The 18,439-nt window shown below is 38.5% G+C and overlaps 1 protein-coding gene across 1 annotated transcript in view; it reads left to right on the forward strand.

Annotated features, from left to right (window-relative positions):
- CCDC30 (coiled-coil domain containing 30) overlaps positions 1 to 18,439 on the forward strand; it is a 113,820-nt gene that overhangs the window by 22,016 nt on the left and 73,365 nt on the right. The window contains 3 exon segments of the mRNA XM_081818236.1: positions 6,750 to 6,821; positions 12,142 to 12,257; positions 14,053 to 14,147. Coding sequence (XP_081674362.1) covers positions 6,750 to 6,821; positions 12,142 to 12,257; positions 14,053 to 14,147 — 283 coding nt within the window.

The raw sequence follows: 18,439 nt of genomic DNA on the forward strand, positions 1-18,439 counted from the left end.
CAACTTCTGCCCCTCTCTCTCTTTCTTCTTCTTCTGGGATCCCAATTATTCTAATGTTTTGCTTTATGGTGTCACTTATCTCTCGAATTCTGCCCTCGTGATCCAGTAGTTGTTTATCTCTCTTTTTCTCAGCTTCTTTATTCTCCATCATTTGGTCTTCTATATCACTATTTTTCTCTTCTGCCTCATTTATCCTAGCAGTTAGAGCCTCCAGTTTTGATTCCACCTCATTAATAGTCTTTTTGATTTCGACTTGGTTAGATTTTAGCTCTTTTATTTCTCCAGAAAGGTTTTTTTAGTATCTTCCTTGCCTTTTTCAAGCCCAGCTTGTGTCTTTATAATCGTCATTCTGAACTTTAGTTCTGACATCTTACTAATGTCCATATTGATTAGGTCTCTGGGAGTCAGTACTGCCTCTTGTTTTTTTTTTTTTAAGATTTTATTTATTTATTTGACAGAGAGAGAGATAGCAAGAGCAGGAACACAAGCAGGGGGAGTGGGAGAGGGAGAAGGAAGCTTCCTGCCGAGCAGGGACCCTGATGTGGGACTTGATCCCAGGACTCTGGGATCATGACCTGAGCCGAAGGCAGATGCTTAACGACTGAGCCACCCAGGCACCCTCTTGTTCTTTTTTTTGAGGTGAATTTTTCCGTCTTATCATTTTGTCCAGAGGAGAATTGATGAATGAGAGAACAAAATGCTAACAGGGTAATAACGACCCCAGAAAAATATACACTAAACAGATCAGAAGAGACCTGAATCTGGGGAAAAGAAAGGAGAAGAAAGAATAAAAAAAGAATATGATCAGGCTGGTGAACAGATCAGTGCCACACACTAGATTTTCGGCGTATTTTTGTCTGTTAGAAGAAACTACCTCCCAAAATTTTAAAGAAAGAAAAACTTATATATGTACATTAATAAGAGTATATATGATGAAGGGATGGAATATGATTGTAAAGATGAAAATTATAAGATTTTATAAAAGGAATTGATAAGATAAGAAGTTGGTTGAAAAAAGAAAGAAGAGAAATTGAAAAAAACAAAACAAAAAAAAAAAGGAGAGAATGTGATCAGGCAGGAGACTAGAACAAAGCCATACACTATAGATTTAGGGTATATTTTGGTCTGTTAGAAGAAACTGTCTCCCAAAATTTTAAAGAGAGAACAACTTATATATATGCCAAAAATAAGGTTAACTACAATGAAGGGATAGAATATGACTCTAAAAATGAAAAATAAAAAAGGTACTTAAAAAACAGATTGATCAGTTGTTTGGTTGAAAAAGGGAAAAAGGAAAATTCAAAAATAAATAGAAAAAGAAAAAAAAAGAAAATTTAAAAAATGAACTTTGAAAGACTAAAGAATCATGGGAAAAAAGCCATGAATTCTATTTGCTGTATTCCACCAGTGCTGGAGTTCTGCCGTTCTTATTGATTGGTAAACTTGGTCTTGGCTAGCTGGTCTTGCTTCTGTGGGAGGGGCCTGTCACAGTGGTTCTGAAATGTCTTTGCCAGAGGCGGAATTGCACCACCCTTGCTGGTCCGGCCAAGTAATCTGCTCGGGTTTGCTCTTGTGAGCTTTTGTTCCCTGTAAGCTTTCCGTACAGCTTTGGGGGAGGAGAGTGAAAATGGTGGCCTCCCAGTCTGCACCCCGGGGAGCCGAGATCTCGGGGCCCCACTTCTCAGTGCACCCCCAGAGAAAAGCAGTCAATCACTCCCGTCTCCCCAGTCTCCGGGCCGCACTCCGTGCTCACCCAGCCTGTGACTGAGCATTTCTATCTCTGGCACACAACCCCATTTGGAGTCTCCACACCCAGCCAATTCCTGCGGTGCGCTCCTGCACCTCTCCTCCCAGGGGAGGAAGGGGAGTCTCCCCGGATCTGCCTCTTGTTGCGTCCCTGCTGGAAGAGCAGTGGCTAGACTGTGCCGGGGATCACAGTTTATGTCAACCCCGAGCTGAGAACCCGCCCTCGGCTCCGTCTCTGCAGCCGGCTTCCCCACTCTGATACCTGGGAGCTCTGCCACACTCAGGCACCCCTGGTCTTTCTGTGACCCTGAGGGTCCTGAGACCACACTGTCCCAGTGAGGGTTCCACCCCCCCACTTAGCCACTGGAGCGACATCCCTCAGCGGAATAGACTTCTAAAAGTTCTGATTTTGTGCTCCGGGGCTCTATCACTTGCCAGTAGCGGCTGACAGAGGTTCCCTACCCCCGCGGTCTATCTTCCTGAATATCGCCTCGGATTCACTGCTCCGCACGTCCTACCTTCCAGAAAGTGGTCACTTTTCTGTTCAGAGAGTTGCTGCTATTCTCTTCTTCAATCTCCTGTTGAGTTCGTAGGTGTTCAGAATGGTTTGATCGATATCTAGCTGAATTCCTGGGACCAGACGAAATTTAGGTCTCCTACTCCTCCGCCATCTTGCTCCTCCTCTAAAAGCCTTTTCTATATCACTACAAGGTTTTTTAAAGTGTTCATCCCTATAGTGTTTTATTGTGCTTTTAGGGTTTCATTGTTTATATTTAAATCTTTCCTTTATCAACAATTTATTTTAGAATAAAGTTTAAACTTTAAAAATTATCCCTTCTATATTTATTATTTACAATGATTAAGAAATTGGGCGAATTTTCAAATGCAGTATATAGGTTACTTTAGGATCATATCTTTAAAGTGTTAAATGTTAAAACAGTAAAGATTCTGCCAAATTGATGTGGATTTAAAAACAAAGAATATCAGGAGGGTTGAGATTTTGTTAAGAATGTGTTTTAAGGGCACCTGGGTGGCTCAGTCGGTTGAGCATCTGCCTTCGACTCAGTTCATGATCCCAGGGTCCTGGGATCAAGTCCCGCATCGGACTTCTTACTCAGTATGGAGCCTGCTTCTCTCTCTCCCTCTGCCTGCTCCCCCTGCTTGTGCTCTCTCTCTCTGTCAAATAAATAAATAAAAAAAATATTTTTTAAAAAAAGAATGTGTTTTAAACAGTGAACACAAATGAAATTTTTGGAATATGGTAGTGTTCTATATCCTTATAGGGTTGGTGTGTACACCATTATATTTGTCAAAATTCACTGAACTCTACACCTAAAAGGGTGAATTTTACTGTATGCAAGCTATACACCCAATTTTAAAAAAAGAAAAGAAATTTGGCTATGTGAGTATGATGAGAAGCAGTCTTTGCTGCTTGCAATACAGAAGGAGAAAGGTAAAGCAGGACACTCATTCCTCTTAGTTACATTTGGACACAACAGAACACCATCATATGGCCCCCTCTTCCATCAGCAGTTGGTTAGTCTGGTAGATCCTAAACTATTAACTGAAAGCTGTCTCCCCAGTAAGTATACTGGGGGACTGTTGGGAAGCTGAATTAGCCAGTCCTTTAAAAATATATGTAGTATCAAAAATAAAATAAAATATATTAGTACCAATGTGTGCCCTATGTATAACTTCTTGAGTCATCAATTTATAAGTCAGAATGTATTTCTAGGTAACTGTGTTCTAAGGCAGTGTTTACCAACTATTAGTCTACTTCTTTCAACAAACTGACTTATTTATTTATTTATTTTTAAAGATTTTATTTATTTGAAAGAGAGAGAGCAGGAGCAGGGGAGAGGGGCAGAGGGAAAAGGAGAAGCAAACTTCCCACTGAGCAGGGAGCCTGATGCAGGGCTGGATCCCCAGGACCCCAAGATCATGACCTGAGCCAACGGGCACGCCACCCACGTGCCCCCAAAATGACTCTTTTGGATGAAGTACTCTATTTTAGTTTATTTTCTAGTTCTCTCTATATCATTTCCAAAAATTTGGATGGGAATTAAAAATTTTGAATAATAACAAAGATTTTTTTAAGAATAAAAAAGAATTCATGTCAAATATTTAGAGTATTCTTCAATAAATAAATTGAAAGAAAAAGATGGATTTTTTTAATTTAAAGGAATTATTATTATTACTTTTTAAAGATTTTATTTATTTATTTGACAGCAAGAGACACACACAGCAAGAGACGGAACGCAAGCAGGGTGAGTGGGAGAGGGAGAAACAGGCTTCCCGTGGAGCAGGGAGCCTGATGCGGGGCTTGATCCCAGGACGCTGGGACTGTGACCTGAGCTGTAGGAAGACGCTTAATGACTGAGCCACCCAGGCGCCCCAATTTAAAGGAATTACTAACCAATATAATGTGTGGCCTTTACTGGATCCTGATTCAAACACGTTTGTTAAATTTGTGAAAGAATTGGAAATGTGGATATGTACTGGATATATAAGAAATTGTTAAATTTCCTTAACCACATGTGGAGTTTAGGTTTAAAAAGAGTTCTTATCTTGTAATTTAACTATAAAGTAAAATAATGAGCAATATTAAAAAAGAGTTCTTATCTTTTAGAGATATATAGTGAAATATTTATAGATGAGCGATATGGTTTTTGGGATTTGCCTTATAAAGGCCCCTACGTAATACCGACACAAAAATTAACTCAAAATGGACTACAAAGCTAAATGTAAGAGTTAAAACTATAACCATCTCAGAAGAAAACATAGTAAATCTTCATGATCTTGGATTAGGCAATGAAATGTTAGTTCAGAACCAAAAGCAAAGGTGGTAAGAAATCCAAGATCGTCTCCAAGAATCCCACTTGGTGAACACATACCTTTTCCCAGTTATTCAATCAAAAACAATATAGATGCTCCTGTGAAGAGCCTTTACAGATGTAGTTAAGGCCCCAAATCAGTTGCCTTTAAGAAAGAAAGATTATCCTGGGTGAGACTGACCTGATCAGATGAGCCCTTAAAAGGGGTTAGTCTTTTCCTGGTGAAAGATATTCAAAGTGTGAGAAGGATTCAACGTGAGGGAAATTCTCCTTTGCTGACTTTGAAGATGGAAGACACCATGTGACAAAGAATGTTGGTTGCTTCTAAAAGCTGATAGAGCTCCCTGGCTAACAGTTAGCAAGAAGATGGGGACTTCAATCCTACAACCATGGGACCAAATTCAGCCCATAACCTTAATGAGCTTGGAAATGGATTCTTTCCTGAAGCTTCAGAGAGGAACACACCCAGCTCACACCTTGATTTTAGCCTCCTAAGACTCTTATCAGAAAACCCGGCCACACCTTCCTGGACTTCTGATCTACAAAACTGTTAGCTGATAGATGGATGTTGTTTTAAGTCACTAAGTTTGTGGTGATTTGCTATACAGCATTAAAAAATGATTTAAGGGCGCCTGGGTGGCTCAGTCATTAAGCGTCTGCCTTCGGCTCAGGTCATGATCCCAGGGTCCTGGGATGGAGCCCCGCATCGGGCTCCCTGCTCTGCGGGAAGGCTGCTTCTCCCTCTTCCACTCCCCCTGCTTGTGTTCCCTCTCTCGCTGTGTCTCTCTCTCTAATAAATAAATAAAATCTTTAAAAAAAAAAACTAAGTATTTAATATTTAAGGATGTAAATGCAACAAGATTGGCTATGGCTTGATAATTGTTAAAAGCTGGATGATAGATATAGGTATTTCCATAACTGTTCTATCTACTTTTATATATGTTTGAAACTTTCCATAATAAAAAAGTTCCAAAAAAATATCTCGGGTAACCACTAAAGGAATAGACTTGGGAAGTAAAACTGTCAAATAGAGAGGTCTCGGAAACTTAAAACCAACAGTTTCAGAAATATTACTAGTTTAAGAGTCATGATGGAGAGCTATGATTTTCAAATATCTGCATAAACATGACAGGAGAAGCTAACCTGGCAGCATGAATTAATGCATTTGGTGGTCTCTGATATATTTGAGTTTGGTATATGATATATTTGGCTGTATGTGTTATTGTAAATATAGGTTGTTTTTTTTTTTTTAAGTGGAAATCAAATGTTTGCAGAACTTCTCAATTACCTTCAGTAATTTAAGCCTCCATAAAAAATTTATTCTGTAAAATACTGAGCTGTCTAAGGACTTCCTGGTTTGGCCCTTGCCTATCTATCCAGCTTCATATCCCACATTTCCTGTATATGATCACATAATCAGGAATAATGATAAGGTGCAGTAGGAACATTAAGAGAAGGAGTCTGGAGAAGTTTCCTGGAGGTGACAGTTATGCAGAAACTGAAAGGACAATCAGCAGAAAGGGAGTATTCCAAAGAAAGAGAATCATTTTAAATTTGATCATTACACTAACCATTTGCTCCTTAGTGGCCAGGAACTTTACGACACTGCAGACCTGTCCTGGGAGGAAGAGGAGGAGGAGGAGGAGGAGGAAGGTGACAGCGGTGAGGTTGACGACGACGACAACGACGATGACGTAGATGTGTCCCTAGAGGAGGAGACCCCTCTTAAACAAGTCAAGAGGCTGGCGTCCCAGAAGCAGACAAGCGTTGCCAAGAAAAAAAAGGTGGAAAAGGAAGAGGAGGCCGTGAGACCCAGGCTTAAAGACAAGAGTCCTGTGAAAAAGGCCAAACCCACATTCAAACCTAAAAAGCCCGGATTCAAGAAATGAGGAGCCAGGAGTGGCCTGGCTGCAGGGACTGCGGGAGAGCCAGCTAGAGCACATGCGGGGTGGCCTTCCTCGGCGTGTTCCCCAGGTTCCCCCCCCCGAGCCTCTCTCCACCTGAGTCTGAATGGGATGGAGCTGTTGGGGGCGACACAAGAGGCCCTCACCCCCAACTCTCGAGTTTCAGCAGGACCTGGAGGGAAAAGCTCCAACCTCGGGGCCACAATAAAGTTTGCTTTGTCAGGACAAAAAAAATATATATATATATATTTTCTTTTTTCTTTAGATTCTGCCCTTGAGAAGGCTCAGCTAGAAATTGAGAAACTGAAAGAAAATTTGACAAAACTGAAAGAAAATGGTGAGTCATGCATGTCAGCAGATATAATATTTAATAATACATTAAACAATAACGTAAGTGTATTATACATGTTTTAACATAATATCTTTAATAATAATAATAAAGCACTATTGCCACTGTTATTACTTATTCCTACTACTATAACTACTACTACCACTTATTGCTTACTAAGTACTGGGTGCCTTATATGTATGTATTAACTCTAATCCTCACAACAATTCCAAGTAGTGAGTATTATTATTCCCATTTCATAAACAAAGAAGCTGAGTTATGGCAAGGTTAAGTGAGTTATCCAATAGCTACATTAAGTATTAATGAATTAAGTAATGTAGAGCTGGTATTTGAACCCATATATATCTGACTCTAAAACCTGTGGTCAACACAAATAATACATATCTTACCACTGAGATCAAGACACCTTATGATGAATTTAACAATACCTCACACAGATTTGTTCACCCAGAAGCCAACAGGCTTGGAATCCATGGTGAATTTGTTAATCTGACCCTAGTTTGACTATGTACAAATGTTACCAGCTATAAAAAATACAATAAAATTTGAGTGTTATAATGATAGCAACTACAAAAATAATTAAAAACATGTTACCCATTTTATTTATTTATTTATTTATTTATTTATTTATTTATTTATTTATTGTTATGTTAGTCACCATACAGTACTTCATTAGTTTTTGATATAGTGTTCCATGATTCATTGTTTGTGTGTAACACCCATTGCTCATTGCAATACGTGCCCTCCTTAATACCCACCACCCGGCTAACCCATCCCCCCACTTCTCTCCCCTCTGAAACCCTCAGTTTGTTTCCCGGAGTCCATAGCATGTTACCCATTTTAAATAATTCTAAAACTAGGTTTCCCAGTGATATTGTGATTTATAATAAGAAATATATATTTGGTCTTTGTCTCTGCTTCTTTTTTTAAAATTTTTATTGTAATTCAATTAATTAACATATAATGTTTTATTGGTTTCAGAGGTACAGGTCTGTGATTCATCAGTCTTATATATACCTAGTGCTCATTACATGCCCTCCTTAATGTCCATCATCCTGTTATCCCCATCTCTCCACCCCCACCCCTCCAACAACCCTCAGTTTGTTTCCTATGATTAAGAGTCTCTTATGGTTTGTCTCCCTCTCTAGTTGCGTCTTGTTTTATTTTTTCTTCACTTCCCCTATGATCCTCTGTTTTGTTTCTTAAATTCCACATATCAGTGAGATCATATGATAATTGTCTTTCTCTGATTGACTTATTTCGCTTAGCATATTACCTCTAGTTCCATCCACGTTGTTTCAAATGGCAAGATTTTATTTTCTGATGGCTGCATAATATTCCATTGTGTGTGTGTGTGTGTGTGTGTGTGTGTGTGTGTGTATACTACATCTTCTTTATCCATTCATTTGTCAATGTTGGCCCTGTTTCTGGCACGAAGCTTCTAAAACCCTTGAAATTTCCTGTGATGGGAGTGATAAAAACTGTCTTTTGTTATGTTAATGAGGACTTTTGGAAAGCCCCTAGGTTACCAGAGGCTGGAAGTGGACAGTGGCTAGAGATTGAGTTCAGTCAGCAATGGCCAGTGATTTTGTCAATCATGCCTATGAATGAAACCTTTATAAAAACCCAAAAAGATAGGGTCTGGAGAGCTTTCTGGGTTGGTGTGCACAGAGAGGATATGGAAGCTCCTGACCCTTCTACTTAATACCTTGCTCCATGCATCTCTCCCATCTGGCTATTCTTGAGTCATATCCTTTTATAATAAACTGGTAATCTAGTGAGTAAAATGTTTCTCTAAATTCTGTGAGCCACTCTAACAAATTAATCAAACGAAGATGGGGGTTGTGGCAACCTCTGATTTATAACCAGTCAGTCAGAAGCACAGGTAACAAGATGGGTTTGTCATTGGCATCTGAAGTGGTGGGCATTCTTGTGGGACTTAGCCCTTACCTGTGGAATCTGCTGCTGTCTCGAGCTAGATAGTGTCAAAATTGAGTTGAATTATAGGATACCTGGCTAGTGTCCAAGAATTGCCTGGATGTGTGGGGAAAAAAACCCACACATTGTAATTGGTGATCAAGATTGTTAACCCTCCTTTTCAAAAATACATGAATACAATTATAACATGAGCACTGCTTTCTTAGTAACTGATAAAACAAGAAAACAAAATCAGTAAGGATAAAGACTTAAGAATAGTACCAACCAACATGACCAAATTGATAATTATAGAAAACTCCACCAAATCACAGGTTCTTTTCAAGTACACATGGAACATTCACAAGGAGAGGCTGTACTGAGCCATAAAACAACTTTCTGTGGAAGAACTGAAATCACACAAATTGTGTTCTCTGACCATAATAGAATTAGACTAAGAATCAATAACAAAAGTATTTAGACAATCCCCCAATATTTGGAAGCCAAACAAGATATTTCTAAACTGCCATGCCTTCGGAGAAAAAAATCACAAGGCATATTAGAAAATATTTTCCATGAGTTAACTTGAATGAAAATGAAAAAAAAAACAACATATCGATATTTGGGGGGAAGTAACTAAATCCGTGCTTGGATAGGAATTTATACTATTTAATGCTTATACCAGAAATCAAGAAAGGACTCAAAGTGATCCAACCTTTCACCTTAAAAACCCAGAATAAGAAGAGCAAATTAATTCCAAAGCAAGTGAAATGAAAGGGGTATTAAAAATAAGAGTGGAAGTCAATAAAATTAAAGACAGAACCATAAGAGAGTAAATGATGGAACCAAGAGTGGTTCTTTGGAAGGATCAGTAACACTGGTAAACTTCTAATTAGATTGATCATGAAAAAAAGAAGACAACAAATCACCAATATAAGAAACGATAAAAAGAACATTTCTACAGACCAAAAAGATAATAAGGGAATATTTTGAACAACTTCATGCGACTATATTTAATGACCATTATGACATGAACACATTCCTTCAAAGACAAACTACCAAGCCTTACTCAAGAAGAAATCTGCCAAAGGAATTGAATTTGTAGTTAAAAATCTTCCCATGAAGAAAACTCTAGGCTCAGATGTCTAAAAAAATTTTAAGAATTAATAATACCAATTTTACATAAAGTCTTCCAGAAAATTGAAGAAGCCAAAATACTTTCCAACTTTTAAGAGATCTGCATTACCTTGATATCAAAACCAGATAAAGATATTACATTATCACTAATGACTATAGAAGAACTCGTAAAAGTACCGAGAGTAAGAAGTAACTTTTGGGGTAGCAAAATTAAGTTGTGTTGGGGCGCCTAGGTGGCTCAGTTGGTTAAGCGACTGCCTTCGGCTCAGGTCATGATCCTGGAGTCCCGGGATCGAGTCCCACATCGGGCTCCTTGCTCAGCGAGGAGTCTGCTTCTCCCTCTGACCCTCCCCACCTCATGCTTTCTCTCTCTCTCAAATAAATAAATAAAATCTTAAAAAAAAAACAACAACAAGTCATTATTTGGAGCACCAGGGTGGTGGAGTTGGTTGTGTCCCACTCTTGGTTTCAGCTCAGGCCTGACCTCAGGGTTGTGAGATTGAACCCTGCATTAGGCTCTGCACTTAGTGTGGAGTCTGCTTGGGTTTCTCTCTCCCTCTCTCTCTGGCCATCCCCCACACACTCTCTCTCTCTCTAAAATAAATAAATCAGTGTTTAAAACAAGCCATTATTCAAATGCATCTTTGAGATTTATGAAAATTGAAATTCTGGTAACATTCAGTGTGGAGAAATGGGCAGTGTCATTGCACAGAATGTAACTTTGTACAATCTTTTTAAAGAGTAATTTGGCAATATCTATTACATTTTCTAAATGCACATATCCTCTGATCCAGCTGTCCCATTTCTGGGGATTTATTTTTTGGAAATAATGTCATAAGTGCCTAAAGATTGATAAACAAGGATAATGATTTTAGAATTGTTTATAAGAGTAAAGCATTGGCAACACACCTGAATCTTCTTCAGTAGGGGAAAAGTGACACACATTATGGCACATTTGGACAATGGTGCACTGTGCAGAACAAAATGAGAGATTGGATGAAGACTGATATATTTATAAGTGGTATATGAATAAGATGGACTAAAGAATAGAGAGGAATAAATTATCAATATGACAGATGGAATCCCCAAAATATATATTGAGCAAAAGAAGCCGGACACAAAAAATATGTATATTAAGATTCCATTTGTAGGAAGAGCAAGAACCAGTAAAACTAACCTAAAAATAGTTCCAAATGAGAAATGGAAAGTGACTTTATAAGGGTTGTCCTGTAAAGACATCCATGACATACTCACAAGTGGTAAAGTTGCAGACAGATTATGTAGCATCGTTTAAATCTTTAAAAAAACTTCACAGGCCAAAAACCAAATGTCTCTGTCTCTGTCTCTCTCATTATATATCACATCCACTCGCACATACTGGGTGGGATTGTGAATGATTTTTTTTTCTTTTTGCTGTGTTTTCAACACTTTTCAAATTTAAAAAAAATTACATACTAAGGGAGAAAAGAAAATAGGAAGTGGAAAAAAGAAAAAATGAAGAAAGAAAAAACACAAGGAATAATTAATGAAGGCGATGAAGAAGGAAAACAAAGGAGACTTTAAAGCAGAAGAAAAATAAGAGAAATATGAGCAGAAGTAGCTCAAAAGGAACAGCCACAAATTCAGGAAAGTCTCAGGCAGCAAGTTTGCAATACTGAAACTGATGAGCGCTGGAAAGAGCAGGTCTTACCGTGAGGTGCTAAGCTCAGACTTACTACTATTTTATGGGCTGTGGTGCAGGCAGAAAGAAAGATGGTTTTGATGCATGAACTTTATTTAGCTAGGAAAATCTGTCCATTCACTGCTCATGGCTCACCATTTGTCATCCGTGGGGCCCTGCTGTTGCTGAGTAAAAGAAAAGTGTCTAGGAGTATATGTGGTGTGTAAGAGAGACAGGACCCCAAGCAAGATGGAAGATCATTTTCTCGGTTGTGTAACTTTTAGGAGGTAGGCTCCACTGCTTTGAAAGTACAATTCCTCGAAGAGCCTCTATTGCTGGAAATCCTATTCTCAAAATATCCAGCTCATTAGTCTGATGTGAGTAATAAAAAAATTCTGTTCTGTTTGGATAGGTTGGTAGAATATTCTAGGGCTGGACTTGAGAGTGTAGCAGCTCGCCTGTGCAGAGAATCACATATGTAGAGACATGGTAGGACTGATGAGAAGGCAGGAAATAGCACTTCCTTGGTTTTAAAGTTAGTCCCTCAAATTAAAACTTTGATCCAATTGAGCCAACTGTGTCTGTTCTCTCTTTTAGATTCTGTTGACCTACAGAAAGCAAGGGAACATAATCAGAGACTGGATGAGGAAATTCTGACTTTAAGAAATCGAGTTCAATCACTGGACTCAGAAAAAAAAGTGCTTGAAGAAGTGGTAAGTTGTTTAGTATAATTTGTTCTTAGAATTTATTTAAATGTGTATAAAATAACAATCAGCAACTAGAGCATTATATACATACTAGTGAGGACCGATCCTGGTAGCTAGAGTATCCCAGATAGATGCCACACTCTGACCTAGATGCAGTCTATCAGTATTTATGTTTTATACATTTTAACTACCCATGCTAAACACGAATGTTATTGCTATTATGTCAGTTTAGGATCTTTTCTTTTTAATAAAGATTTAGGTAATTATTTATACTTTATTTACCAAATAGAAATTATTTCCCTATTTTATTGGATAAGTTTGAGTTGTGTCACATTTTTGAACCATTTCTTTTTAGTAATTTATTGATTTTTTAAAAAATTTTATTCATTTATTTGACAGAGAGAGACATAGCAAGAGAGGAATCACAAGCAGGGGGAGTGGGAGAGGGAGAAGCAGGCTTCCCACTGAGCAGGGAGCCTGATGCGGGGCTCGATCCCAGGACCCTGGGATCATGACCTGAGCTGAAGGCAGACGCTTAATGACTGAGCCACCCAGGCGCCCATTAATTTATTGATTTTTAATATGTACTTCCAAGTTCTGGATATATGTCTTCAATTTTAGTTTATATTCATTTTGCAATCATATCTCTAATGTCTCACACAGCACCTGGCTATACTAAGTTTTCAAGTAATTTTGTTACAAGAATGAATACATACTCATTAGGATAGCTCTTATAAAAACAACAGAAGATAACAAGTGTTGATGGTAATATGGAGAAATTGGAACCCTTGTGCATTGTTGTTCAGAGTGAAAAATGATGCTGCAGTCACTATAGGAACCAGAATAGCACTTTCTCTAAAAAGTAAATGTAGAATCACTATATGATCAAGCAGTTCTGCTTTTGAGTTTATACCCAAAGAATTGAAAGCAGGGACTTGAATAGATATTTGCATACTCATGTAAATAGCAGTATTATCCACAACAGCCAAAAGGCTGATGCAACCCAAGTATCCCTTGAGGGATGAATAGATAAACAGAATGTGGAATATACAATGGAATATTATTCAGCCTTAAACAGGAAGGAAATTCTGACCTATGCTGCAACATGGCTGAAACTTGAAGACATTATGCTAATTGAAATGTGAGTCACAAAAGGACAACTAGTGTATGATTCCCCTTTTATGAGGTAGTGAGAGTAGCCAAAATCATAGAGACAGAAAATAGAATGGTGGTTGCCATGGGCTGGGGAAGAGAAAGGCAGAATGGGGAGTTCTTGTTTAATGGGCATAGAGTTTCAGTTTGCATGATGAAAAGAATTTTAGAGATTGATGATGGTGATGTTTGCATAATAATTAGAATGTACTTAATAATACTGAACTCTGCACTTGAAAATGGTCAACATGGTAAATTTTGTATTATGTATATTTTATCATTATTTAAAAAATGCAGTCATAAAAAGAGTGAATAAACAACAACTGTTCGAGTTGTCTTAGTCTTTTTACATTTACATATTTAATACCAACATATACCTATATATTGAATACATACACATACATGTATACACATGCATGATAAAATTCAAGAAGGGTATATCCCAAACAGTGTTACTTCTGGAAAGGGAAATGGGATTGTGGGGTAAGGTTATGTGAAGGAAAATTTCACTTTTTACTCTATATATCTATGTGTTGTTTGAAATTTTTTCATGAAGAATGTATTCATGTATTACTTGTATCTTTTAAAAACAAAGCAAACCACTTCCCCAACCCCATACTCTCATATTGAAAATGCTTTTGTATTTAAGGTTGGAAGACTTAAAGGAGAGATTTATGAATCTCAAGAGAATAAACAACTTGGAAACCACTCCCATGGGAAAACTGTGGGTGCTGAACAGAAAGAACAAATATTTTAAAGTCTATTCTTTCTGATTTAGAATTTTTAAGTGAGTTGCATTTTTGCAGAGTACACTGAGTGATTGTGCTGATCATTTCTCCTCACCTCTTAATTGCCTTTTTCTATTGCTTGGCCAGTTAAAGTGGAGGAAGAAACTGGGGTACAGAGGATGTGTTACTGTTCACATCTTCCCCACAGGGAAAATTTATATGAAGAATATAATGGACTATAATCTTTTTTAAAGAAAAAAAAGGGAATCTTACAAAGATACAATTTGGGCATTTTTAATCATCAAAATGAAGTCAATTTATAGAATCAACCAATGATGGGGGAGTGGGTAGTTGGAGTCACACTTAAAAGTAATAAACTATGGTAAAGAACCAGAAAGGCTTAGACGCTGTGCACGGTGTCTGGTCTTTTCAGCATGATCAGCCTCTGAAGTGGTGGGCAAAGTGATCAACCTCAAGCTGGAATGAAGCAGGAGCCTGTATGTTTTAGATAGGGCTGTGTCAGACACTCAGGGCAAGGGGCTAGACTGCTTTGGGGGGCTTTCCTCTTACTTACCTAAGATGAGTGACATCCCTTGTTGCTGAACTTGTTTTTATTGTAGCTCCCTGGGCCCTATAGCCCAGACCTCTTAGGTATCATGGAAACTACAGCTATAGGATTCTTAGCTCTGACCCAAGGAACTAGTATCCTTCCTTGTCTTCCAAAACCCTCTTGCATAGAAGCAGTGCATTTTTGTAGGAAGGAAGGGAGGAAAAGCAGAGAAGGTGGAAGAGAGGAGTGGAGGGAAGGAAAGAAGGAATTTCTAGGCAAGACTTCAGTAACTTTTACCAAAACTATTCCCAAAGAACTAAGTAGTGCTCAGAGTGCCTGGGTGGCTCAGTTGGTTGACCGTCTGACTCTTAATTTCAGCTCAGGTCATGATCTTGGGATCGTGGGATTGAGCCCCGAGTCAGGTTCCCTGCTCGGTGGGGGGTCTGCTTCAGATTCTCTCCCTCTCTCTCTTCCTCTGCCCCTTCCCCTGCTCACACTCTCCTACTCTCTCTCTAATATAAATAAATAAATCTTTAAAAAAAAAAAAAAAGAACTCAGAGTTCTCTAATTAAAAACAAATTGAGGGGCACCTGGTTGGTTCAGTCGCTTAAGTATCTGCCTTTGGCTCAGGTCATGATCCCAGGGTCCTAGGATCGAGCCCCATGTTGAGCTTCCTGCTCAGCGGGGAGCCTGCTTTTCCCTCTCCCTCTGCTGCTCCCCCTGCTTCTGCTCTCTTTCTTTCTCTGTCAAATAAATAAATAATCTTTTTTAAAAAGGCGATTTTTAGTAACCATTTTGATTAGCTTCTTATTTATCCTTTCAGTATTTCTTTATTCAAATATAAAAATTTTGAATATTTATTCAGATTTCCTCCTTTCCTGGTTTCCTTTTCTTTTTACTAAAATGCTCCTAGAGATCCTTCCATATCATATAAAAAAGTCTTCCTCATTCTTTAGAGCAGTCTAGCTTTCTATTGTGTGGATGTACTTATTTAACCAGTCTCCTTTTGATGGACACTTGGGTTGTTTCTAGTCTGTTGCACACATATGTGGGTGTTTCTGTAGGATAGAGTCACAGAAATGGGATTGTAGGATTAGAGAGTAGATGGATCTGTAATTTGGGTAGATATTGCCAGATACTCCTCAGAGAGAATTGTACCACTTTCCTCTCCTTCCACAATGCATGTAAAAACCAATTTCTTAAAGAATTCACCAACTGAATATATTGTCAAGCTTTTGTGTTTTTACTAAATGATAGCTGAGAATGGTCATCTAAGTGTAGTTTTAATGTTCATTTATCTGTTTATAGTGAAATTGGGAATTTTTCATATGTCTAAAAGTTATTTGTATTTCTTTTATAAAATTAGCTTCATTGAAATATTTAATACAATATAAACATCCATATTATAAGAGTTGAGTTCAGCGAGTTTTGACAGGTGCATACACCTATAACCACAACCAACCAGTGCAATCAAGGAAGAAAACATATTCATTAACCTATAAAGTTCCCTCCCCCTTTGCCATCAACCCACCTTCCAACCCCAGTCTCCACTCCCCCACTTTCTATTACCATAACTTTTCTAGAATTTCAAACAAATAGAATCATCTAGTATATGCTCTTGTGTTCGGCTTCTTTCACTTACAATGATGCTTTTGAGATTTATCCATGTTGTTGCCTGTGTCAGTAGTTCATTTTTTATATTGCTTAGTAATATCCCTGTATTTGGATATACCATAAATTGTTTATCCACCCACTGGTTGATAGACATTCAGATTGTTTTTAGGTTTTGACTGTTATAAAGCTGCCACTAATATCCTTACACCTTTTTTTTTTTATTGGATAAATACCTAGCAGTGAAATTACCAAGTCATAAAGTAAATGTGTGTTTAATCTTATAAAAAAACTGCCAGACTGACAGAAAGACCGGGGGTGCCTGAGTGCGGCAGAGCTCCCAGGTATCAGAGCAGGGAAGCTGGCTGCAGAGACGGAGCCGAGGAGTGGACTCTCAGCTCAGGGTTGCCATAAACCATGATCCGTGGCACAGTCAGGCCACTGCTCTTCCAGCAGGGACCCAACAAGCAGCAGATCCGGGGAGACTCCCCTTCCTCCCCTAGGAGGAGTGGTGTGGGAGCGCACCACAGGGATCTGCTGGGTTTGGAGACTCCACACGGGGTCAGGTGCCAGAGATAGAAACGCTCGGTCACAAGCTGGGTGAGCATGGAGAGTGGCCGGAGACTAGGGAGACGGGAGTGATTGACTGCTTTTCTCTGGGGGCTCACTGAGGAGCGGGGCCCCGAGTTCTCGACTCCTCCGGGGCAGAGATTGGGAGGCCACCATTTTCACTCTCGTCTCCCAAAGCTGTACGGAAAGCTTGCAGGGAACAAAGGCTCCCGAGAGCAAACCCGAGCAGATTACTTAGCCCGACCCGGCAAGGGCAGGGCAATTCCACCTCTGGCAAAGACACTTGGAAACCACAGCAACAGGCCCCTCTCCCAGAAGATCAGCAAGAACAGCCAACCAAGACCAAGTTTACCGATCAATGAGAAGGGCAAAACTCCAGCGCTAGGGGAATACAGCACATAGAATTCATGGCTTTTTTCCCATGATGCTTTAGTCTTTCAAGGTTAATTTTTAAAATTTTCTTTATTTTTCCTTTTTCTATTTTTTTGTTCAATTTTTCTTCTTTCCTTTTTCAACCAACATCTTATCAATTCCTTTTTTAAAATCTTTTTTAATTTTTCATTTTTACAGTCATATTCTATCTCTTCATTGTGTTTAACCTTATTTTTTGTATATATATATAAGTTTTTCTTTCTTTAAAATTTTGGGATACAGTTTCTTCTAACAGAACAAAATATACCCTAAATCTAGTGTATGACGTTGTTGTCCTAGTCTCCTGCCTGATCACATTCTCTCTTTTTTAAAATTTTTTTCATTCTTTTTTCAACCAACTTCTTATCAATTCCTTTTTAAAAATCTTTTTAAATTTTCATCTTTACAGTCATATTCCATCCCTTCATCATATTTACCCTTATTTTTGTATATATATGAGTTTTTCTTTCTTTAAAATTTTGGGAGGTGATTTCTTCTAACAGTCCAAAGTACACCCAAAATCTAGTGTGTGGCTCTGTTATATTCACCAGCCTAATCGTATTTTTTTTCCCCTTTCTTCCCCCCCCCTCCCCCAAGTTTTGGGTCTCTTCTGATCTGTTTAGTGTATATTTTTCTGGGGTCATTGTTACCCTTTTAGCATTTTTTTTAGCATTTTATTCTCTCATTCATCTATTCCTCTCTGGACAAAGTGACAAGATGGAAAAACTCACCTCAAAAAAAAGAACAAGAGGCAGTACCAACTTCCAGGGATCTAATCAATACAGACATTAGTAAGATGTCGGAACTAGAGTTCAGAATGACGATTATAAAGACACAAGCTGGGCTTGAAAAAGGCATGGAGGTAACTAGAGAATCCCTTTCTGGAGAAATAAAAGAACTAAAATCTCACCAAGTCGAAACCCAAAAGACTATTAATGAGGTGCAATAAAAAATGGAGGCTCTAACAGCTAGGATAAATGAGGCAGAAGAGAAAAATAGTGATATAGAAGACCAAATGATGGAGAATAAAGAAGCTGAGAAAAAGAGAGATAAACAACTACTGGATCACGAGGGCAGAATTCGAGAGATAAGTGACACCATAAAGCAAAACATTAGAATAATTGGGATCCCAGAAGAAGAAGAAAGAGAGAGAGGGGCAGAAGTTG

Source organism: Leptonychotes weddellii, chromosome 4, assembly GCF_054177405.1.
Source record: "Leptonychotes weddellii isolate Sample4059 chromosome 4, ASM5417740v2, whole genome shotgun sequence".
Taxonomy (NCBI): domain Eukaryota; kingdom Metazoa; phylum Chordata; class Mammalia; order Carnivora; family Phocidae; genus Leptonychotes; species Leptonychotes weddellii.